Genomic DNA, 25,177 nt, shown 5'->3' with positions numbered 1-25,177 from the left:
GAAAGAAAGGTGCAGAGATATGGTGCTAGGCTGCTCCAGTACTCCATGTGTTGCCATCTGTGAGCACAAATGCAGTTGCAATCACACCCTTGCCTAAATCTCAATGACTTCTAGCCACCTGCTGCTCACCCAGGATCCCAGCACCCCTGTTCCCCATCTTCCCAATTCCTTCTGGGAATACAGGGCATGTGCCCAGGAACATAGCTCCCACTGGCAAGCAATTGAAGGGAGGGGCTGTGCCACTGTCCTGCTCCCCAGTCCTCTGTGAGTACAGTACCCTCCCCAGGTTCTGGAGTGCCTTCCACCACCGCCAGGAGCTGCTCTGGGTCTGTGGCAGAGGGAGATTAAGAGTGTGACTCTCCTTGACTTTGTCTCTTCTGTCATCTGAGGCATGGCACCGCTTGTGTCTGGAATCTCACCAAGGTTTTCATGAGGACAATCCGTCAGCGTCTGTTCTGGTCTCTGGTTTCCCATTAGGTGTGAAACTAGTTCCCTAGTTTGTGGGGACAGCAGGGGGAACTCCAAAACTTCCCCTCTATTTTTATTTCCTTTCTCCTTGCTCAAAGGCCTTCTTCCTCTTTCAGATAAGAGACACAAAAGCACACATCAACTAATGTGGACAGACACCCAAAGAGCTTCTGCCATCTGCAGTGCAGTTTCTACTTAGTTAGGACATTCTTATACAATATTATCTCTTTGTTCCCAGATGCCAAGCCAAGGACACTAGAAAAACCTCTAAGTAATTAGACTTTTATGAAGGCTAACCGGGGCTATTTTTGAAGGCACTTTTAAAACAATCTTATCACACCTAATTTTGAATAAAAATATGTTGTGGAAAAACTTGATGCTTACATTTGGAATAATTTAAGGTGTATTACAAAACAATAAATGATGGGACAATTGTGTTATGTTTCCAAAAAAGTTCATATAAAATTTCAGTGAGTATGAAAGGACTAGAGCCTTCCTCTGCTGCTACTCCATTTTACCTCGTGGGAAACAGGTCTATGGATTCAGCCATGGAAAAAGAAACCTGGGAACGCCATTTATTCTTTGCATAGTTGTAATATAAAGTACGAATTTTATCAAGTATCTTTTCACTGACCCTATCCTCGCCACTCAAAAAGACGTTAATGGAAAGACAACCATCAGAAGCAAAATCATGCCAAGAACGAGAAACAGCAGGAGGAAAAACTTTGGTTACTTCTGTGAGTTCTAGAAAGTTGTAGTTACGATTTGTGAGATTATCGGTGTTAGGCTTTAGACAAGACATTCCTTGGGTCACCAGTGGCCTTTTGGGTGGTAATGACAACAGTCTGAAAAGGAAGAAGAACGCAATTTTGCATTCATATTATCCGTTTCCAATTTTTTAGAGGACTGATGGTCACCCTCCTGGCTCTTAGAGATGTGTGTGGGTAATTGCGCTGTTGTCTTTGCTGGTGGGGTTAAAATTTTCCGTATGTGCTTTAGGACTCTACCTCAGCCACGTCTTTCTTTGAGCACTGAACTTGTTAATTATGCATGTTTCTTACCCAGCTTTAAAAGATGACTGAGTTATTATTGGGGAGTTTTTTTCCCATGTAGTTGAGGCATAAGCTGATAAAGTTGAATTGACCTAGACACAATTTTCTGTGGGATTATGGAGAATGAGGGAAGAATTACGCTTTGCAATTATGCTTTTTTGTTTGTTTGTTTTTAATTCAGAGAAAATAGATCACTTATGGTGACCCAGGCTAAAAGACCTAGGTCTTCAACAACCAGCATCATCTATTTCTAGATCAATTGCCTTGTAATATTAAGTATTCAAGCTTTGAGGCTTACTGAAGGAAAGATATGGGGTCATTTACAATCCTGTAGACTATGACCTTCCACCAGGATCTACTCAAGACCTCGTCACACATTATGTTAAAGTTCTTTCTGGTGGTGAAATTGTCAGCAAAGAGCTTGGCCAACCTAACCAAGATCACTTGGGAGGTATACCTTAGGAGGGAGGATGAATGTAATTCATCTTTTTTCCTTTTGTTAGATGCAGATGAATTAATTATAGTTCCCAGAGAACTGTTCCCTTTTGCTTAAATTAGTGTCAGATTTTCCATCCAAGTCTTCTATGAATAGAGGCAATATGACTTGACATTAGGACAGAGCTTTGGAATCTAGAGATGGATGCTGTCTATCTTTGATTCTCTGCAATGCATGTCGGTCTGGGCTCTCAGGCCTTAGTTTATTCGTCCATAAAATGAGAATGAATATGCTCACTCATTTACTTCAGGAGATTTTAAGGGAATTATTTAAAGACCATTTTGTAATGTTCTGGGTAACTCAAGTGGAAGGCAATGGATGTGAGGGAATTTTTAAAATAAGAAATCTCTTGAATATGGATTGAGTAATCTCTTCAGTTCTTTAGATAAGATATGGAGTGATCTTTAGGCTCAGGAGGCCTGTCTTTTGGGAAAGTGCTATGACTCACTTCTACTACTGGCAACTTACATGTAGGAGAATGATTCTTGGCCCTGCTCTGAGGTTTAAACAATGTTCAACCTTGAAAGATTGATTTTAAATGTAAAGGTCACTTAAACTCTTTTGTAAGTTCTTATATTTTGTTAAAATAGGCGAACATTTACCTCTAGATGAAAAATCAATGCTTCAGTGTAAAGTTTTCTCATAAAATAACCTATGTCTTTATTTTTTTCCGCAGACAAAACTGTGTGGAGTTTTATCCTGTATTCATAATTACATTGTGGATGGCTGGGTGGTATTTCAACCAAGGTAATGTTAAAATACAGTCAACTGTGTTCTAATGATGACTGTGGTGCTTAAATGATTAAGGAGCGGATACATGGCCAGGTGTGGTGGCTCATACCTACATTCCCAGCACTTTGGGAGGCCCAGGTGGGCGGATCACCTGAGGTCAGGAGTTCAAGACCAGCCTGGCCAACATGGTGAAACCCTGTCTCTACTAAAAATACAAAAATTAGCCGAGCGTGGTGGTGCACGCCTGTAATCCCAGCTACTCGGGAGGCCGAGGCAGGAGAATCACTTGAACCAGGAGGCAGAGGCTGCAGTGAGCTGAGATCGTGCCACTGCACTCCCGCCTGGGTGACAGAGACTCCATCTCAAAAAAAACAAACAAAAAGAGGAGCAGATATGCAACTACATAGCTACCAATCCTGGAGACTAAACAAAATAAACAGTGTGTGCGTCAGAGTGCTATGTTGCAGATATATGAACTTTGGCTTCATTCTAATTTAATTCAATAATGAAAAAAAATTGAGACAAACAATATGCTAGATATTCGAGGATGAAAATGACATGAGCTTTGTCTTCAAATGTAATAATCTACAATTGACTCTTGAACAATGGAGGGGTTGGGGCGCTGACCCACAGTAGAAAAATCTGCATATAACTTTTGATTCCCCAAAACTTAACTACTAATATCCTATTGGTCTGGAAGCCTTACTGAGTACAGTCTACTAATAAATATTTTCCATGTTTTATGTATCATATACTGTATTCTTACAATAAAGCATGCTAGAGAAAAGAAAATGTTATTAAAATCATAAGGAAGAGCAAATATTTACTATTTATTAAGTGGAAGTGGACCATCATAAAGGTCTTCATCCTCATCCTTTTCACGTTGAGTAACCTGAGGAAGAGGAAGAAGAGGGGTTGGTTTTGCTGCCTCAAGGGTGGCAGAATCAGAAAAGGTGAAGAAGGTAGAAGGGGAGACAGAATTGGCAGGCGCAGTAGGTATAAATTTATAGAAATATTTCTGACGTTTTTGCTTTTTTCTCTAAAAATGTTTCTATATAGTACCAATCCTTCTTCCACTGTTGCCTTTAGTTTCAGTGCTTGTATCATAGAAGGGTCCATGTCATAAAAGAAGTAAAAAAGCAGACTTGAATCATCGGAACCCTTCTGCCAGATTGTCTAATGTCAATTTGTTTTCTGGTACTGCCTCTTCTGTCTTCTTCCTTATCATCTGGCAGTGGTTCAGAGCACTCGTCTCTACCAAGTCATCTTCTGTTAATTCATCTGGCGTGGTGTCTATTAGCTCTTGAATTTCTCCAAGATTCATATCTTGAGACCCTTTATCACCCTATATTCTTTGTCACAGCCACTATCTCTTTCATGATTTCCTTGATTGGCTCTGTTGTAAATCCTGTGAATGTCATGCACAACATCTGTACACAGTGTTCTTCAGCAGGAATTTATTGTTTCAGGTTTGATGACTTTCACAACCTTCCTATAACAATGCTAGCATCTTCAATGGTGTAATCCTTCTAGGCATTCATAATGCTCTTTCTATCAGGGTTCTCTTCCATAACATTGACAATCATTCCCATAGAGTACCTTGTATCATGAGCCTTAAAGGTCCTGATAACCCCCTGATTTAGAGGCTGAATTAAAGATGTTATATTTGGGGGCAAGTAGACTACTTTTATGCCTTCTGCATTGAACTCATGGGATTCTGGGTGGTCAGGGACATTGTCCAATATCAAAAGAATGTTAGAAGGTAATTCCATCCTGACTTCAGGGTCAAAGCATTGATGGAACCAATCCAGAGAAGAGGTTCTTGTTGTCCAAGCTGTTTTTTTTGTACAACCAAATGACTGACAGGTGCTGTTTATCTTTTTCCTTCAAGGCTCAAGGGGTTAGCAACTTTATAGATAAGGACAATCCTGAGTATAAACCTGACTGCATTTACACAAAACAGTAGAGTTAGCCTATCCCTTCCTGCCTTAAATCCTGGAGCTTGCTTCTCTTCTTTACTAATAAATGTCCTTTGTGACTTTTTTTTTTTTTTTAAATCCCCAGGACAGGGCACTTTTGTTTGCATTAAAAACCTGTTCAGGCAGCTATCCTTTCTCCTCAATGATTTCTTAATGGTGCCTGGGAACTCATGTATTGCTTCTTGGTTGGTGGAAGCTGCTTCTCCTGTTATCTTGATATTTAAAAAGCTAAACTTCTTTCTAAAATTATCAAACCATCCTTTGCTGGCATTAAATTCTTCAGCTTTAGATCCTTCATCTTCCTTTTGCTTAAAGTTGTCATATAAGGATTTTGCTTTTTCTCAAATCCTATTAGAGTCTACAAGTATGTGTTTCTTATAGCAATCCTGCCCCCACATAAAAGCTGCATTTCAATATGAGATAAAAAGATATTTTGGAAAAAGTGCACGGTTTTTCCCCTGCTGGTATAGCTGCTAGTGACAGCTTTACAAATCACCTTTTCTTTCTTTTTTCTTTTCTTATATTTTCCTTTTTCCTTCCTTCATCTTCTTTTTTTTTTCCCACTGGTCCTTGCACTGAATTAATTTATCTTGCAGTGGTGGTCAACCATAGCTCACAGCTGCAGACCTCAATCTATGACACGTATTAAGCCATTCATTTTTTTCTTGTAATATCATGACTTTTCTCTGCTTTTTGGGAGCACTTTCAGCACCACTAGTAGCAATCTGTATAGGTCTCATGGCATTATTCAAGGTTTATGGTGTTGCACTAAACATTGATGAAAATAGGCAAAAACCCTGAGAGATCACTTTTTACTGCGATATGCAATTTGCTGGGGAGAAGAAATGCTCAGGTGGAGATGATTAGCATCACCTTTTAAGCAGATACTTGGCAACACTTGAGCTCACTGGAATAGCAACAGGAGGTGGCTTCAAAATATTTATAATAGTACAGTATTACTGTAGTTAATTTTATGTATGATTTAATACTGCATCTTTACATTTGTTTACATTTCTCTCAACTGCAAATGGCACCATGTATTACGGTCTGTGTATGCTTTGATAAATTTTAACTTTGTACAAAATTCATATATATATCTATATAGGCTTTCTGCTGAATCTTTTTAAAAACTTGTGTATATTTTATGATAGTAAATGAGAAAATAGACCAGTATCTACATCTGTTTTATGCATTTGTGACCTACCTTTTTCCTAATTTTTCAGTATGTCTGGGCTATGTGGTTCATTTGTGAGTTTTGTCAAATTGTCACAAATCTCCAAAATGTTTTCCAATATATTTATGTGTTTATTTTTGTAAACCCACCTCCTGCACAATCCAATATATTTATTGGAAAATATCCATGTATAAATGGACCTGTGCAGTTCAAACCCATGTTGTTCAGGGGTCATCTATAATTCTAATTAATTGAAGGAAGAGAACATAGAATGAACAGTTCACATTAATAATTATAGCTGGCCAGGCCCAGCAGCTTATGTCTGTAATCCCAGCAATTTGGGAGGCTAAGGTGGAGGGATTGCTTGAGGCCAGAAATTCAAGACCAGCCTGGGCAACAAAGGAGACCCTGTGTCTACAAAATTTTAATTAAAAAACTATCTGGGCACACATGTAGTCCCAGCTACTTGGGAGGCTGAGGTGGGAGGAGCTGTCAAGCCCAAGAGTTTCAGGCTGCAGTGAATCATAATAGTGCCACTGCATTCCAGCATGGGTGACAGAGTGAGACCCTGTCTCAAAAAGAAAATAATAATTATCATCATTATAGCTATTATTTATTGAGCCCTTACTATGTGCCAGGTACTGTTTTTTTTTTTTTTTTTTTTTTTTTTTTGAGACGGAGTCTGGCTGTGTCGCCCAGGCTGGAGTGTAGTGGTGCGATTTCGCCTCATCGCAAGCTCCGCCTCCCGGGTTCCCGCCATTCTCCTGCCTCAGCCTCCAGAGTAGCTGGGACTACAGGCACCCGCCACCACGTCCGGCTAACTTTTTGTATTTTTAGTAGAGATGGGGTTTCACTGTGTTAGCCATAATGGTCTTGATCTCCTGACCTCATGATCTGTCCGCCTCAGCCTCCCAAAGTGCTGGGATTACAGGCGTGAGCCACCGCTCCAGGCTGCCCGGTAGTGTTTTTAAGTGTTATGCATACATTGTCCCATGCGTCAGATTTACAGGATTTAAAGCCTTCATATGAGGGAGGGTCTGTAATTAATTTCTACTTTACAGATGAGGAAGCTGAGGTACAGAGATGTTAAGTAATTTTTCCAACTTGACATTCACCAGTGTGGGGAAATTTTTCCTTTCAAGTGCAGAGCCAGGTCTGTAGGTATTTGTGCCAACAACCCATGCACCTTTTTTTAAAGGTCTCCAAGTATGTAGTGCTGCGGTTTGTATGTAGCGACTCTACAAACATCCACTTTCTGTTTGACTGGGGTATCCTTGGTGAGCTGAGGGCTTTCTCTAAACTTGGCTTCTGCCTTTAACAGTGAGTCAGACCAGCCCCTGCTACCTTCGTTGGAGAAATTCAATCCCCTTTTTCTGGTAACTTTCACTGTCTCATTTTGGTCTATACTTGATTGCCAAGATTTAAATAAACCAAAATCCAGCTGCTTTCAAAGGCAACCCCATCACTCTCTTCCTTATAGTTTTTACTGTGAACTGAGGAATTTCAGGTACAATGTCCTTTAAAGAAAGACTTCTTCACTTTATTCCAACTCATACTTGTGTCGCTTAAGGGCATGAATGAAACCGCTGTTCCTTGTCATGTAAGAGCATATTAACAACTAATAAGAAAAGCGCCTTCTGGTAATGGGACTCTGTCTTTGCCATTTGACCCTTTGGATTTCTCTGTGATAGGCTGAATGAGGCAGAATGCCTGTCAGAAAGGATTTCTTGAGTATCTTGTCAGAAATTTCTTTTCATTCTTTCTCATCCAAAGTCAGTCACCTACTAACTGTTCCTGAACTGTTCTCGTTGGCTTTCTGGGAGTAACTCCCTAGACAGGGAGTCTCAAAACTGAGAACCATGTTCAAAACTCTTCGGCTTCCTCAGACCCTGGAAAGGGTCTACCAGCTCTTCCTTCCCAGCTCTTTCCTTGGTCCCCTTGGTCCTGTCCTCTGGCCCCAATACAGATGTCATCCCCTTCAGAGGCCTTCCTTTACCCCATTTTGGCAGCCTCCTCCAGTTCCTCTCTCTCCCATGTCTCTTCATTTCTTTCACAGTACTTTCAAGTTTACACTTTTCTTCTCATTTTTGTCTTTGTTGTCTGTCTTTGCTGAGAGAATGTATGCTCTATGAAGTCAGGGAGCTTGTATCTTTTTCACTGCCACCCTCAATCCTTAAAGTAATACCTGGTTTATGGTAGATATGGGGCTAGGCGTGGTGGCTCACACCTGCAATCCCAGCACTTTGGGAGGCCAAGACAGGAGGATGGCTTGAGCCCAGGAGTTCAAGACCAGCCTAGGCAGCATAGGGAGGCCTTTTCTCTACAAAAAAAAATTTTAAAATTGGCCAGGCCTGGTGGCATACACCTGTGGTCCCAGGTACTTAGGAGGCTGAGGTGGGAGGATTGCATGAGCCCAGGAGGTCAAGGCTATACTGCGCCCTGATCATGCCACACATTCCTGCCTGGGTGACAGAGCAAGACCCTATCTCAAGAAAAACAAACAAACAACGTGTGGCCAAGTAAAATAATAAATTTAATCTAGCATATCACAGTCCCACACATAGACTCCAAATGTTTACAATAGGGCTCTGGCAACTTGCATCTGTGAGGTGCTGAGGAAGGGAAGGGAGCCCTAACATAGGGAAGACAATGATATATTTCACTGGATGCGATGATAGAACATCAGAGTACTGTATTTCATGTTTCTTTTTCAGACAAATTGTATATGTAATAAAATGCATAAATCTTCAATGAGTTTTGAGAAGTACACACACCTGTGTGGTCCAAATCTCTATCAAGATCTAGAACATGGCAACCACCCAGAAAGTGTCCTCCTGCTTCTACCAGTCAGTCCCCATTCTCACTCCCAGATACAAGTACTTCTGATTGTTTCATCATTTAGTTTTGTCCATTCTAGAACTTCATATAATTGGAATCATATAGTATGTAGCCTGTGTAATGCTTCATTCACTCAGCAAAATGTTGTGTTGCATAGATCTGTTTGTTTTCATTGCTGAGTAGCATTCCATTGAATAGACTCTATAACAGCTTGGTTATCCATTCTCCTGTTGATAGACTTCTGGGCTGTTTCCAGTGTTTGGCTGTTATGAATAAAGCTGCAATGAACATTCTTAAACAAGTCCTTTTGTGAACACACGCTTTCATTTCTCTTGGATAAATACGTAGGAATGAGATTGCTGAGTCAAATGTTATGTTTGATTTTATAAGAAACTACCAGAACTTTTCCCAAAGTGGCTGTACTATTTTGCATTCCTGCCAGTGATGTATTCTGAATATAAGTATTTTGTCCGATATGTGTTTTGTGAATATTTTCTCAGTCTTCATATAGCATCTTAAGAGACTGCTGTTGTCTTTTGTGCCTTTTCTTTTTTCCCCACCCCCTCTATAGTTTTTGCTACTTGTCTGGGTCTGATCTACATATATGGCCGTCACCTGTACTTCTGGGGATATTCAGAAGCTGCTAAAAAACGGTAAGGAGAACCCAGTAATTTTGTATTTATGCAAAAAGTAGCAGGATAAGGTCTGGGTCAGTTTCCTTCTCTTGAGATATTAACTGCGAGTTGTGGTGGCAAAAGTAATCCATACTGTCTGAGGCCAAGTCTTGCCAGGCCATACACAATTAGGCATGAGCTAGGACAATGCAAGTATAAAACTGTGCACTGAATGTGGACTCTAGTTCCTTGCAAAAATTTTGCATCATGTCTAGAAATTTACTGAGGATAAATCCTGCCTAGCCTTGATAATGCTTTGAATGTTCAAAGAAACCAAGTGATCTGTATGGTTAGGCATTCCCTTTAATTTATGTGATGAGCCAAAATTTTCAAATTGCAAAAATATAGATGTTCTGGACAGTGTCAATGATAGGACAGCCTATTTCAGGACTCTCAGCTTCCTTATTACAACCCAGTTTGTCACTTTTCTCCCTCATGTCCACCCTGCAGGATCACTGGTTTCCGATTGAGTCTGGGGATTTTGGCCTTGTTGACCCTCCTAGGTGCCCTGGGAATTGCAAACAGCTTTATGGATGAATATCTGGACCTCAATATTGCCAAGAAACTGAGGCGGCAATTCTAACTTTTTCTCTTCCCTTTAATGCTTGCAGAAGCTGTTCCCACCATGAAGGTAATTTGGTATCATTTGTTAAATAAAAATAAATAAAGTCTTTATTCTGTTTTTCTTGAAATGGCTTTGTAGAAACACACCCTTTAGAGCATACATTTCCTGTTTAAGAATTGAAATCTGCTTGGGGTAGGTACATCCATATCATCAGTGGAAGTGTGTTGTGCCCTAGTTTTAGAAATGCATGCTTAAGTCATGACCAGTTGTGTGTGGACAGAGCAGCCTGACCCGTGTGCTGCTCTTTCTGAGGACTACTGACATAACCTGCCACTCTGACTGCTTCTCTCTTGATGGAAAGTTTCAGACAGAAGCTGATAAGGCAGCCGAGCCCTTTCATTGGTCACCAGATAGGAAGGCACGTGGGGGACATCAGGCAAACACATAGAGTAGCCAGAGAAGGGAGTCATCAACTGATAGCACAAAACAAAACAGGTTATAAAAGGCTGGGCGTGGTGGCTCACACCTGTAATCCCAACACTTTGAGAGGCCGAGGTGGGTGAATCACGAGGTCAGAAGATTGAGACCATCCTGGCTAACATGGTGAAACCCCGTCTCTACTAAAAATACAAAAAATTAGCCAGGCGTGGTGGTGGGTGCCTGTAGTCCCAGCTACTCGGGAAGCTGAGGCAGGAGAATGTTGTGAACTTGGGAGGCAGAGCTTGCAGTGAACCAAGATCGCGCTACCGCACTCCAGCCTGGGTGACACAGCAAGACTGTGTCTCAAACAAACAAACAAACAAACAAACAAACAAAAAACCAAATAAAAACAAAAACAGGTTATCAAAATGTACTTTATAAAGTAAAAAGTGTTTCCAAGCCAAAAGAGCTTGCTGCCTGATGCCCATACTGCAAAACCAGGTTTTTGAGAAAAGAAAAAAATTTAATTTTAAAAAAGAGACGGTCTTGCTGTCACCCATGTTGGAGCCTCCAACACATGGGCTCAAGCAGGCCTCCTGCTTCAGCCTCCAGTGCTGGGATTCAGGTGTAAGCCCCTCTGCCCAGCCAACAAAAGCTTTATATTGCAAGTCAACTCACAGGGAGATAGGAGTCAAGCTCAAGTCTGTCTCCCTCTGCTGGCTTCCAAGCAGTATTTTTATTAGAAAATGTCAGGGGGTAAATTCTGAGATTCGTAGGTGATTGGTTGAAAGAAAGGGGAGGTCTGGAAAGTCTTTGGGCATGTCCAGTTATCTCTTTATGCTGCCTCAGGGTTAGCATGTGCAGATTCCAGGGGAGTTAATATGAAATGTCGTGGAAATTTAAGCTGTGACATCAGCAAGCTTGTTCTGTGCAGACTCCAGCTAGCCATCTTGGTTCCAACAGATTTCAGCCATTTTTTTCTTTTTCTTTTAATCTCATAAGCTGAGAGAGTTTCAGTGTTTCCATAAGTTATTTCTTTTCTTATCTGCCATCCTCCAAACTCAAGAATTTCCTTTATTCGTTGGTTTCTTTAACTCTTTGAGGCCCAATTTCAAGAGGAAGAAGAGAAAAAGGGTATCATTTCAAGGAATTGCCCGGGGACCAGTGCGAAGAGGATATTGTTTCTCTTGGCTGAGGAAGGTGGGTCATGCTTACAACTGTAGAACCTGGGTTGCGTTCTGCTGTACGCCCTGTGTCATGTGGGGTTTGGAGGGTGTGATGGAAAGTACAGCAGAACCCCCAAAGCTGTTCTGACCCTGATGTGCAGTCATTGTCTGGCACAATGCAGATGACTTTTCCTCATTTTCTTCATCTGTAAAATGAGAACGATTCTACCTCACAGCTTTCAAAGAAAATGAATTATGAGCACACATAACACATTTTGACATCAGGAAAACGGCCCTCTGTCAATTTTCCAAAGAAAATTGGACAGCCTTGAGTCTGGTGTGGGCATCTTCAAAAGTTGTTTAGTAGTACTTTTCTTTTTTTGTGGATACAATAGAAGTTAAAAAGGCCAGGAATAATATTAACAGAAAAAGAAAGAAAGACACTTAAATACAAGTGTTCCCATAATACATAACCTCCTGCATCCCAAATAGCAGTACAGTATTAAATACCCCAAAGCACACTGAGAATGTACTGGTCTGGGAGTGGACATATTTGCATACTCAGGTTCCCCTACTCATTGGCCATTTGAATTTGGACAAGGCACCCCATCAGTAGGAGGTTGTGAAGCAAAGAAGTGAAGACTCCAGAACCAGACCACCCTATCCTGTCCTATCACTTGCTGGCTGTGCTACCCCAGCACTTTGTAGCTCTCTGCCTTGGTTTTCTTTTAGGGAAAATACGCTAAAAAGCTATGATTCTATGGCCTTTTTACTTAATATGCTGATCAATTATGATTGTGACTTGGATTGTGACATTTTAATTGTTTTATACATTGAGACCAATGAAGGATGAGAATGCAAATTTTTGATACTAAGGCATAATTACTTCATAACCATGTCCTTTGCAAGTTGTAAAGAAACTTTCCAAATCTTACAACTGAAGATTTTTAAACAATTTCTGTTTTGCACTTAAATTGGCTCTGGGCAGGGTAAAACACACACACGCACACACACACACGCACACACAGAGTTTGGTTAAACACGTGGAAATAGACAATGGCTGTAGCAGACTATCAAGGCCTTGTCACTTTAAACATTCAAACGATAGATTTTCCTTTGTTCTAATTTCATTGTCACCAGGCAACCTTTTGATTATTTTCATTGCTATTAGATTTGGCTACAGGGAGCAACCATTTCTGGCCACAGAGATGTGGGTTTCTGATCAGTTTGACAATTACATGTACATTTTTTGTGTATTACTAAATTGATCAATTTTACTTTTAGAAATCAGATTCGTTGCCTTAAAAAGTCAATGTCAGGAAGTGGGGGATAGAGAAGAACTTTTCTGCATTGAGAGTCTTAAGGGGCATAAAAGCCAAATGTCAATGTGAGATCCTTGTTCAAATTCTGGTTGGAAAAAAACAACTATGGGCCGGGCGCAGTGGCTCACGCCTGTATTCCATTCATCTAGTGCCAAACGAGTATAAGTAAAAATATGTGGCTTGAAGTGATTGGAACTAGGAGTAATCAACTCTTCTCAGAGCTTCACATTTTTACTTCTAGTGTCAGCGTCCCCCTGTGCCCTCCCTCTACCCCAGAATCAGTTCATTTTCTATCCCATGTTTTCTGGGAGAGTGCTAAGCCCATATCAAAAGAACAAAGCCCAGTGCCACACTGTTTCCTACGTGATGTTATTTGCCAACCCGTCTGGAACCATAACCCACTAAGGGGAGTGACGGCCTCTTCTTCCATAATTAAATTGTTTGTTTCTTTTGGTTTGTGTATATTAAAACTTACCTTTGTTTTGTACCTATTTTTGATGATGACTTTATCCTGTGGCCTACTTTTCCTCTTAACCCAGTTTTGAAACATGTTGTGATACTAAGCTTTTTAAAGTTTGATGAGGAGTCTTAGGTCATTTCCTCGAAGTGGAGAGGTGGATTCACATCTATGTGATTTATTAACAAAGGGCTCTCAAGAGGTGAAAAAGGGAGTGGGGGAAACAGGACAGAGAAGGGGAAAAAACCAAAATAGGGGGCTTCTTTATTTTTCCCTTTTTTTTTTGGTTTGTTTTGAGACAGGGTCTCTCTCTGTCACCCCGGCTGGAGTGCAGTGGCATGATCACAGCTCACTGCAGCCTCGACTTCCTGGCTCAGGTGATTCTTCACCTCAGCTTCCCGAGTAGCTGGGACTACAGGAATGCATCACCACGACCGGCTGTTTTGCATTTTTTTTTTGTAGAGATAGGGTTTTTCCATGTTGCCCAGGCTGGTCTCAAACTGTTACAGGACAGAGAAATATGTTACAGGAAGGGGTCCCAATCCAGACCCCAAGAGAGGGTTCTTGGATCTCATGCAAGAAAGAATTCAGGGTGAGTGCTCAGTGCAAAGTGAAAGAAAGTTTATTAAGAAAGCAAAGGAATAAAGGAATGACTACTCCATAGACAAAGCAGCCCTGAGGGCTGCTTGTTGCCCATTTTTATGGTTATTTCTTGATGATAATGCTAAACAAGGGGTGGATTATTCATGCCTCCCCTGTTAGACCATATAGGGTAACTTCCTTACCTTGCCATGGCATTTGTAAACTGTCATGGCACTGGTGGGAGTGTAGCAGTGAGGAAGACCAGAGGTCACCCTCGTCGCTATTTTGGTTTTGGTGGGCTTTGGCCGGCTCCTTTACTGCAACCTGTTTTATCAGCAAGGTCTTTGTGCCCTGTATTTTGTGCTGAACGCCTATCTCATCCTGTGACTTAGAATGCCTTAACCGTCTGGGAATGCAGCCCAGTAGGTTTCAGTCTCATTTTACCCAGCTCCTATTTAACATGGAGTTGCTCTGGTTCACATGCCTCTGACAAAACTCCTGGGCCCAAGTGATCCGCTTGCCTTGCCCTCCCAAAGTGCTGGTGGGATTACAGGTGTGAGCCATAGTGCCCGGCCTGCGGGGCACTTTTAAACCAAGTCCCAGCCTTTGCCTGATCTTGCAGTAGAGCTCTGGAGCAAAATTATATCTGACTTTGTTCAGACAAGTTAACTGGGCTTTTATACTCCTGCACCAGTGAGTCACTGGCTAAAGTCAATCCAGAGGGATATAAACTTCTAAGCACCTTCAATTCTGTGGGTGGGTGCAGGTGAAGCCAGGCCATGGCTTTCAGATGCAAAGTGGCCTGGTAGGAGCAGGCTGGTGGAGGCTGTTTACTGACAGTGCTCACTACAGTGGAACGAGAACCTTTATTACTTCCCCTCAATATATTCCGATTTTTCTTTTTTTGACAAAAATATTTATTTTTCCAGTGGAGCCTCCCTACCTCCAGATGAACTAGTTGGAAATGGAACTGTTGTGGTGCTGAATCTACAAATGGATTGCACTATGTTCCATGCAAAGTTGACTTTCCTCCCTTCCCTTTGCCACATCCTCCAGAGTGCGGCAGTAAATTTAGAAAGTATCAGTTGAGAAGTTGAATGCAAAGGCTGGGAATGATAGATCTCGCCCATTAAATAAATGTTTAAAGAATGATATCAAAATTTTGAGAAAAGAACTGCAGTTAATCAATTAAAACCCAGGAATAATGTCTGCTTAATTAAGTTTGGAGATCCAATGAGGCTCTTAAAATAAACTATACTTTGGATTGATTCAGATAATCTTTTATTTTCATTTTTGTTTTCTTTAAAAGTGGTATGTCAACATCACTTCATTTCTACATTTCAGAGTTCTGTACATTTCTTAAAAGGAAATAAGCGATGCTTAATGTACAAAGTAAAAACAGAAAACTAGAAAAATCTGAATAAAATGGAGCAAGTTGCCATAGGTCATACAGTACAAATTAGTCATTAGATGTCATCTGAAGTGCAATACCACTGCTGTGATGATGGGTTAAGGAATGAAATAAAAATACTCTATTTTAAACAAACAGTATATATATATTTATATGTATATTTTTTACAGATAGTAGACCCAGTGATATCTGCAGTATTGTAAAAACTTATGTACAAATAACTTTTTTTAGACATTACATATACATCAGCACCGTAGTAAAAACAAAACCAAAACAAAACCACCGTATTCAAATCTACCTCTCTATTAGTTGGTCCTAGTACTGAGCATTTGGAGGAAGCTTTTAAAAGATAATGGAGCCCCCACCCCTGTCCCACTTCCATTAGCCACCTCCAGTTTCTCATCATTGCTTATTTATTTCCTGTACCTTTCAGGAAAAGGTAATTATGTTTTCTGTGTCTTCTCATTTGTTTGCGTCTTTTTTGGTTTCATCTCTTTCCACTCAGTTTCCCCAGTGGCATGAGTCCCCATGTGGGGAGTTCAGGGTCACTCTGCTGCCACCTCTTCGGAGAGGGCGCCCAGCCCCTGCCTGGGATTCTCACCCACCAGGCACCTCTGGCCTTACATCCTGCCCCTTGCTGAGCAGATCTACAACCCGGGGTACACTGAGAGCAAGTCAAAGGCAATGTTGCCCGCTGCCTCCTCTCCAAAGCTCTCTGCTCCCAGCTTTCCATGGCAACTCGCCTTCTCAGGACTGAGTGTGGCCAGTCCAACCCCACAGGCTCCGATTCCTCTGTGGTGGGCTGCCTGGGAGTGCACAGAAGGCAGCCAGTGTCTAGGACGCGGAGGGAGGAGGGGACAGGAGAAAAGTACACACCACTCTCACTTAGGACAACACTGAAGCCAAAGGGCCTCCAAAAGGGGGATTGGGAGGGGAGGCAAGGAGCCTTGTTGATTCCTTCTGACAGATTTCACTTAGGGCAGATGTGCGTCAATGACAAAGACAACAACTGTACAGGACTTTGGAAGAGGACTACTTTGCTCATATGAAAGAAACTACATCTTCTCCTTTATAACCAAATTTGTAAGGTGGAGCAATTGCTTTTTTAGCTCCTCCACCTCTCAGGGATTTTATATTTATCTTTCTGATGAGTAGGGATGATGGGAAAGGTGGATTTTAGAGCATCCCTCCCAGGATTTCGCCCAAAGGGAGCCTGAACCAGTGACCTCCAGGCCACTCCTTCCTGGGGATATCAGAACTATCAGATGTGGCTCACAAAAACTGACGCCCAAACATCAGAGCAGCCCTCTCCGTTCCAGGCAGAGATACTCATTCAACTCTACACATGTTAGAGAAAGAAGACTCCAGTGTTGCCTTTGCATTTCAGGCATTGTCTTAAGTTCTTCCTGCATTTATGTGGACTCTGCCCAAGGCTCCCTAAAGACATAAGCTTCGCTTCTTGGACAGTCTGTAAGGAGAAGCGAGGGGAGGCTGGTGTGGAGGCAAGGAGGAATAAAGGCAGGGCTGGAGACAAAGGCTCCAGGCTGGCAGACACACAGCGTCCAGTAGGGGTTTCTCTGCCCTGCGGCCGCAGGAAGTAGATGTTACCCACTTGGATGTATGGGTTTTGTATTGGGCGCCAGCGGGCTCCAGCCCTACCTGGAGGGATTGCCACCAGGGGCACCAGCAGAGGGCAGATGCCCCAGGACTGCCGGATGGACTGTGCTCCAAACTCAGCCTGCTCTCCTTGTGACAGCGGAGCCTCTGCAATTCCTGAGGGTCATCATGGGGCAGGAGACAGGCCTGTAGGATCCGTTGTTGTCTCCCTGTGACTATCTCGCTGTTCTTCGTGCCTGCCCTCCAAATTCAGTAGCATGTCTCGAAGCCTTACATCTCTTGGCACCCAGAGTTCAGTGCATTTCCAACCTGTGCATCTGGCTTGTGCAACCACCCAGCCTCTTCTGGGGGACTCTCTCTGGCCGAGGCTCTGTCTCTTTTGTGTCTCCAAAGCTGCTGTCTCCCGACCTGGGGCAGGAGGGTCTGAGGATACCGCTCTTGGGTAACAGTCCCTCTTGGCTGAAGTAGCTCCTGCTGGGCCAGGCGATCACAGGGCGCGCTGAGGCTGAGCAGAGGGGCTCTGGCTGGCTTCGTCTTCCCACCTGCTCCTCTGGGTGTCTCCCTCTCGCAGCAGGGATCTGCGTGGCGTCTCATCTCGATTGCTGTGTGAAAATCAGGTGAAATGAGGCCCGGCGGGGCTGTGGATTGGCACCTGGATCTTCCACTGTCAGCCAGCTGCAGTTTTGCTCAGTTTACGTGGGTCAAAAAACAAAAAACAAGGATGGGTCAACATCCTGTTTCTTTTTCACTTTTTAAGCTTTAACCACTCGAGTCATGGCTCTTGGGGCCTCTCTTGACTAGGGGTTACCAAACAATTCATCAAGCTCCTGCATCCACTCGTCCCCTGGCCCACCTTTGATGATGGAGTCCACAAGATCTGCACCGTCCGGGAGGCCAGGGAAGGAAGCCCCAGCTCCGTCGCCACTGTAATTGTATGACACGTCCTGAGGGGCATTCCGCTCATAGGCTTGGCTCTGGCTGCTTGGAGCAAAGCCGCCACTGGGTATCTGCTGCTGTGCTGGGGGCTGGCTGAATGCTGGCATGCCCGGGACTCCCTGGCTCAGGCCAGACATGACCATTGGCCTCCCCTGGCTGGTGCCTTGCTGCCCCGGGAGCGATGGCATCATCTGCCGACCCATGGCAGCTGGGTTGAGGGTCCTCACTGTGCCCGTGTTAGCATCCACGACTGACTGGCTCAGTCCCTGTGGGAAGTGCTGCTTGGTCAGTCTCGGCTGCCCGGCTTGAAGAGGGTAGCTGGCGCCGTTGTTGAATGGTCCCAAGTCTCCACTAGTCCTCCCAGGCATGCCCTGCAAGCTCCTCTGTTGCCAGCTTTGTGCTCCTTGCTGGACTGTTCCCATAAGGCTCTGCAGCCTTGGAGGGGCTTGGGGCCTAGGCAAGGCCTGGCCTACTGGCCCTTTCATCTGCGGATGTTGCTGGGTAATGGCTGAGTTCACCAGCATGCTCTGACCAAAGCCACTCACCATTCCAACCCCCTGCCCAGAGGCAGGTTGCCTCGGTCCCTGGGCTTGATTATGTGTGATGCTCATGCCACTTTGGTTTGGGTGCTGCAACATTTGGGTCATGCCTGTGCTCATACTGTACATTCCTGGTTGGCTGGTAGGCGTGGTGCTATAAGGGGCCAGTCCCATCTCTGACTGCGCAGCTGCGGTGGCCATCGTCCCAGGGTTCTGGGAGGGTCCTATTCCCATCATGCCTGCGTTCTGTGCCATCAGCCGTGATGTTCGCATGCTCTGGAGGGCTGCTTGGCTTCTTACGGCTGCTATATCCTGGGGAGAACCTGCAGTGAAAAATAGGACACATACCACTCACTCTTCTCCATAAGCAATATACTGCAACAAGATGTTGGAATTTTCTTTGGGAATGACAAAATTCCTTTATATGAAAGGATCTAAAAAACAACAACAACAACAACAACAACAACAACAAAAAGGATCTACTCTGATAATAAATCTCTAATAAAAATGATTATTTTTCTGATTATAACATATGCTGATTGTGAAAAATTTGGAAGTATTAAAAAACACAGAGACAAAAATGAAAGTCACCTGAAATCCCACTATTCAGAGATGATCATTCCTATTCTTTTATTTGTATATAAATAGACACCCACAAAAATTGGGATCGTACTGTACATGTGTTTTTGTAGCTGACTTGTCCACTAAACAGATCCTGATGTTATTCTTGTTTATACTTCAGAAGCAAATTATTTTGCAGTCATATAGATACGATGTCATCCTCAACCAATAAGATACTATTTTCTTTGGTGGTGAGAGAGAATTCACCTCTGGGGCTACATTAGCAAGAAATGGCTGATCACTTTGTATTTTCTATTCGTGAAGTGGAACATGGTTCAGTAGAGAATACTATCGGCCGGGCGCGGTGGCTCAAGCCTGTAATCCCAGCACTTTGGGAGGCCGAGACGGGTGGATCACGAGGTCAGGAGATCGAGACCATGCTGGCTCACACGGTGAAACCCCGTCTCTATTAAAAAATACAAAAAACTAGCTGGGCGAGGTGGCAGGCACCTGTAATCCCAGCTACTCGGGAGGCTGAGGCAGGAGAATGGCGTGAACCTGGGAGGCGGAGTTTGCAGTGAGCTGAGATCCGGCCACTGCGCTCCAGCCTGGGCAACAGAGCCAGACTCCGTCTCAAAAAAAAAAAAAAGAGAATACTATCAATAAAGACCATTAGACTAATTTCCCTTAAGACTTGAGTAGGATTTGAGAGGTTAAAGGCCATTGCTTCTGCTAAGCAGCTATTTTGACAGATAGGACATTTTTTGGATCCACTCTGTAGATTTCAACATGCTCCAGATTCTCTGAATCATAACATGTCATTGCAAACTGGCCAGCTTCCTGAGCTAGAAAAAGAAATCATCCTGCTACGTGTGACTTGGCCATAAACTTTATGCATTTCTTTATTTATTTTTTTTTATTATACTTTAAGTTCTAGGGTACATGTGCACAACGTGCAGGTTTGTTACATATGTATACTTGTGCCATGTTGGTGTGCTGCACCCAACTTTCTGCATTTCTACAGCGAAGTCCATTCCTTCAAATCGGCAACGACTATTTCTCTCAGCAAATTGCTAACACAGTTTTAATAATGCTGTTTAAAAGGTGGCCAGAGTGTCCACACCAAGTCATTCAACCTTAATTAGGCATTTGAGTGAGTCATTCTTTACATGTTACCAGGAAATTTCCAAACAGCCAAGAGAATGGAAATGTCACCGGTAGAACACCAGTCAGTGTTGCAAAGGGCTAGGAGGTGCACAAAAATGGATTTTTCTATGTTCCTGCTAATGACTGAGTCTATAAGAAGAAGAAAAATAGTTTTTTTCCTGGACATTTAAAGAAGATGCAGCATGGGAGCCAGTCAATATTCTAAGCAAATTTAATCCCACCTGGAACTGTGATGAGAAACCAGATGAGAATAGTCTAACCTTGTTAAACCTGGCACCCTGGCAGATAACTGAAGCATGTTTTTGTCTTCCTGATGTGGCTATTGATTTCTGGGCTGAAAATATGTCTCCATATTTTCTTCCTTTCTTTAAGAAAGAAAATTACGGGAATTTTGATTATGTCTCAAGTTTTTGTGGCTTGAGATCAATATCATACTGCATTGAAAAATGAAATGGTTTCTATCAGGAAACCTGAAGGATCTGGGGGAAATTCCCAGAAATGTTTTCATATTTTGTTTTAAGCTTCATTATATCTAAGTGATTTTTTGAAAAATCAAAAGTTCCTAGTAAAACACTCAAAGGTAGTATATACTGCAACTTGTAATCTTGTCATGAAGTTTTGAGACCTTAACGACTAAATTTTTATTGACTCTATGGCCAATAAGATCAACTGTGGTGAAATGGGTTATTGAGTTGTTTATAAAAAAAAATTTAAGGGAAAAATATTGCTGAGTCAGAGATTGACTGGGTAGACCCAAATTATATAAACAGTCTGATGGGCTGCTAGAAATAGATGAAAGGACATCTATAATTTGGCCATTTTGGGGTATATTTATAATGGATATGTTAAAGGACTGGATACTGTCTGGAATAATTTTGTGAATGAGAAATAGGTTCCTTTCTTTAGAGGGCAGAAATGTTACAATACCTTTTAATAGGCAGTGATACATTAATCCAAGCCAATCTTTATTTTTATTTAGTGTAAATGACTGCACTATCTTGATGTAATTCTTATTTTTAAAAGGCATTTTAAAATCAGCAATCACCACATTATTTTTCACTTAAGAGAAATAAAATGACTTTTATTAATCTAGTTTTATGCCTACCGTGATTTTAAATATACAAAGGAAAAAAATTCAGATGTGTCCAAGGAATTAGCTTGTCTTTACCTGATTACTACATGTGTTAAACCACAAATTATGTTTTCTTTTTCTTTTTTTGGTCTAAAACAGACATTATTGTGAGACACTATAGTCTAATTTTCTTGTCTGCCGGTTAACATCACAACGTCCAAGAAAATCTTGTATATTCAAAGAGAGACGATAGTATCCAACTTTTTCCTTAAAAAGTCTATGTTCTATTTGCACTCACAACAAGCCTGTATTTGTGAAAACAATAAGCATTTCCCCATAGTCATGTAACATTGCTCAGAGGTCCAGAACCTAATGAGGGAAAGACAGTCAATAAGGCCTTTGAAATGTATAATGGTGAGAGTATGGGATAGGTTCTCATGCAAATTATACCTGACAAAACTTCTCTCCAAGAATGATATTTCTTATTTTTCAGTTTGCTATTTTCCCAGATGCATAACATCATGCTATCTAGGGTATCTGTAAACACATGAAAATACTGAAGATAGTAAAATAAATTATATATCTCAAACCAATCAGCTCAAGGACCCTAAAATGTTACACTGGCTTTACTGATAATATTCTCTACTGAACCATGTTCCACGTCACGAATAGAAAATGCAAAGTGATCCGCCATTTGTTTCTAATTTAGCCCCAAAGGTGAATTCTCTCTCACTTCCAAAGAAAATAGTATCTTATTGGTTGAGGATGACATCGTATCTATATGAGTGCAAAATAATTTGCTTCTGAAGTATAAACAAGAATAACATCAGGATCTGTTAAGTGGAAAAGTCAGCTACAAAAACACATGTACAGTACAATCCCAGTTTTTGTGGGTGTCTACTTATATAGAAATAAAATAATAGGATTGATCCTCTCTGGATGGTGGGATTTCAGGTGACTTTAATTTTTGTCTCTGTGGTTTTTTTGTTTGTTTGTTTCTTTTTTCTGAGACAGAGTTTTGCTCTTGTTGCCCAGGCTGGAGTGCAGTGGCACAATCTTGACTCACCGCACCCTCTGCCTCCTGAGTGCAAGCAATTCTCCTGCCCCAGTCTCTGGAGTAGCTGGGATTACAGGCATGCGCCACTACGCCTGGCTAATTTTTTGCGTTTTTAGTAGAGACAGGGTTTCTCCATGTTGGTCAGGCTGGTCTCGAACTCCTGACCTTAGGTGACCCGCCCGCCTCGGCCTCCCAAACTGCTGGGATTACAGGCATGAGCCACCGCGCCCGCCTGGAATAGAACTTTTTAACTGGACCCAAAACATTCCGAATAGCTCATATAAGTATGTGTCTATGTTCTGCAACACAGGGCAATTATTAAATTGTGGTGGCCCCTTTTCCCCACAAATAATACATGAGTTATGAACCTGGAAAACTCAAGAGACGTTATGCTGGGTTTATCAGCTTTTATGTTTTTAATTAGTTCATAATATAATGCAGCAGCTCTCAAGCGTGGTTCCCTAGCTAGCAAAATCAGTGACTCCTGGGAACTTGTAAAAAATGCAGATTTTCAGGCCCTGCTCCAGATACACTGAATCAGAAACACTGTGTGTGTTTTAACAAGCTCTGTTCGTGCTTTCAGTGCAGGCTAAAGGTTGAGAACTATAGCTCTAAAGGAGGGCTCTGTATGTGCAACAACAACTATATGTAATGATGACTAGTCCCCACTCTTCCCTACCCATGGCAAAATTAGAAACATAATTCTTCAAAAACCCCTGGCACTGATTTAGTGCACAGAACACCTGTGGATAACTCAATTCCTTTTGTCCTTGCCTGTGTCAAGGCCAAATGTGTCAAGGCCAAAGGATCTAACATGATATAAGCATCCCAGAGGTGAAAGGGAGTGGTAGCTACTCAAGCCCCAGTATTTTTACAGGTGATCTTCAATGTGGTCTGTTAGTAAATATCAATGGCTTTCAGACTGTAAACTACAACTCACAGTTCATGATCCAGGATATATACATGTGGGTTTAAAACAGAAAGAAAAGTTTCTGATATGCTCTGATAATTTCTGTTGTATTTCATTTTAAAAATGTTGGTTGTGACCCACTAAGTTGTTTTCAATAACCTTGTGTTTTGCAATCTGAAGACTTAAAAATGCTACCTTAGATCAGAAATTTTTCACCCAGTCTATTGATAAAGTTCAGGGATACCTGTGAAATTATATAAAAGTTTATATATATTTACATATTATATATTTTTGTGCAAGAGACTTCATAGCTTTTTTGTAGACTCTTAAAGGAATAGGTAACTTTTGAGAAGCTAGGACCCATTGATGTAGATCCCACAAAATGGGCAGAGGATGGGATTAGGATTTCTGCTGCTAGGTGAACCCTGTAGCCCCCTGAAAACTCCTATGGATAAGATTAGGAAGGCTCCTCAGGCTATTTTCTTCACCCCACATAAGACCCTCAAGGGTCTTTTTGTTTTTTTTTTTTCAGAGACAGAGTCTCGCTGTGTTGCCTAGGCTGGAGTGAAGTGCTGCGATCTCGGCTCACTGCAACCTCTACCTCCCGGGTTCAAGCGATTCTTGTGCCTCAGTCTCCTGAGTAACTGGGATGCACCACCACCCCTGGCTAATTTTTTGCATTTTTAGTAGAGATAGGGTTTTGCTATGTTGGCCAGGCTGGTCTTGAACTCCTCGTCTCAAGTGATCCATCCGCTTCAGCCTCCCAAAGTGCTAGGATTATAGGCATGAGCCACCGCACACAGTCAAGGGCTCTCTCTGTTGGAGATGGAAGGGTTTGATATTCGAGTGGGCCTTCCACATTTATAAAGGAGTGCAACACTAACATACAGTGCACCCATTGCTACTGGGTCATCATTTAGGATTCCCGCAAATGGCTACAGGGTCAGTTCAATCAGCCTCAAGGCCCTATTTGTCTTCTACATTCAGCAGAGACTAGTGGTTGTTGCAAGCCAGATTCTTCCATTTCAGCTATAGAGGTAAGGGCTTTGGTCAGGTGACCTGCTGGCACAAGCAAAAAAGATATGGCACAAGATTTTTGCCCCTGTAGTCACTAAGATGACGATCTAAACATAAACAAAGTTGATATGGAGCCAACAGGCACCAGTATATCTTTACTGATTGTTAATCTATTGCAATACTATGTACCTTTGGTAAAGAACAGCTGTTCCAGTCCCAACTCCCACAGCTACCCTGACCCTTCCCTGTGCTTTCTAGAACCCCTCTGTGACTCAGTGACCAAAAGGTTAATGCCTGGCACAACAGGAGGCCTCTAGGAATCCATTCTGATTGGTTAGTACTCTTAACCTACCAGTAGTTATATATTTTAAGCATTTCCTGGACACAAATACAGCATGTAAGGCAATGACTCTGGCTACGCATCACTTACGCTTCACCACTAGAAGGTAGAAAATGAGAGAGGTTGCACTGGCCTCACCTTGAAACTGATTGACTTGCTGCACTGGGTATGGATTCCGCTGTGGCTGGAGGTGCTGCCGGGGTAGATGTGATTGCTGCAATTGCTAGAACGACAGAACACAAGAGGGGTGGAGAGGTGAGATAGGGAGCAAGCATACAATTCAATATCCTAGCAGTTCTGAGGAAGGTAGGGTTTTCCCCAAAACTAAACTTTGTGTTGAAGAATCATATGCCTATAGGCGAGTGCACAAAGCCTAAGGATACAACCAGGTAGGTTTTCACAAAATGAACACACTCAGGGCCACCAGACCCTCCATCAAGTAACAGAATGCTGCCAGGAGCCCCTTGTGCCCCTTCCAGTCATCGCCCTCCCTTGACCCATGGCATCACTGTCCTAACTTTTAACAACACACAGTAGTTATGTCTGCTTTTGTACTTTGCAGAAAATGATTCACATGATGCTGCTTTTTTGTCTGGCTTCTTGCATCCACCACAGTATTTGTGAG

The 25,177-nt window shown here is 42.3% G+C and overlaps 2 protein-coding genes across 6 annotated transcripts in view; one reads left to right on the top strand and one right to left on the bottom strand.

The window, feature by feature from the left end:
• Positions 1-25,177, top strand: part of MGST2 (microsomal glutathione S-transferase 2) — a 66,810-nt gene that overhangs the window by 27,094 nt on the left and 14,539 nt on the right. For 2 of the 5 annotated variants that reach the window (XM_023225972.3, XM_023225970.3), the window contains 3 exons: positions 2,693-2,763; positions 9,311-9,392; positions 9,864-10,044. In XM_023225972.3, coding sequence (XP_023081740.1) covers positions 2,739-2,763; positions 9,311-9,392; positions 9,864-9,996 — 240 coding nt within the window. In that variant the 5' untranslated portion in view covers positions 2,693-2,738 and the 3' untranslated portion in view covers positions 9,997-10,044. Of the gene's footprint in view, positions 1-2,692; positions 2,764-9,310; positions 9,393-9,863; positions 10,106-25,177 lie in introns of those variants that run through there. The other 3 variants (XM_023225969.3, XM_023225971.3, XM_023225973.3) reach the window with 3 other exon arrangements.
• The window catches only part of MAML3 (mastermind like transcriptional coactivator 3), a 437,625-nt gene continuing 427,637 nt past the window's right edge, over positions 15,190-25,177 (bottom strand). The window contains exons 4-5 of the mRNA XM_023225968.2: positions 24,691-24,775; positions 15,190-18,751 (exon numbers count right to left, since the gene is read on the bottom strand). Coding sequence (XP_023081736.2) covers positions 17,751-18,751; positions 24,691-24,775 — 1,086 coding nt within the window. The 3' untranslated portion in view covers positions 15,190-17,750. The remainder of the gene's footprint in view (positions 18,752-24,690; positions 24,776-25,177) is intronic.

The sequence above is a fragment of the Piliocolobus tephrosceles genome, chromosome 3, assembly GCF_002776525.5.
Source record: "Piliocolobus tephrosceles isolate RC106 chromosome 3, ASM277652v3, whole genome shotgun sequence".
NCBI classification, from domain to species: Eukaryota; Metazoa; Chordata; class Mammalia; order Primates; family Cercopithecidae; genus Piliocolobus; species Piliocolobus tephrosceles.
The sequence above is the reverse complement of the archived record's forward strand: the minus strand, read 5'-3'. Positions and strand labels throughout refer to the sequence as shown.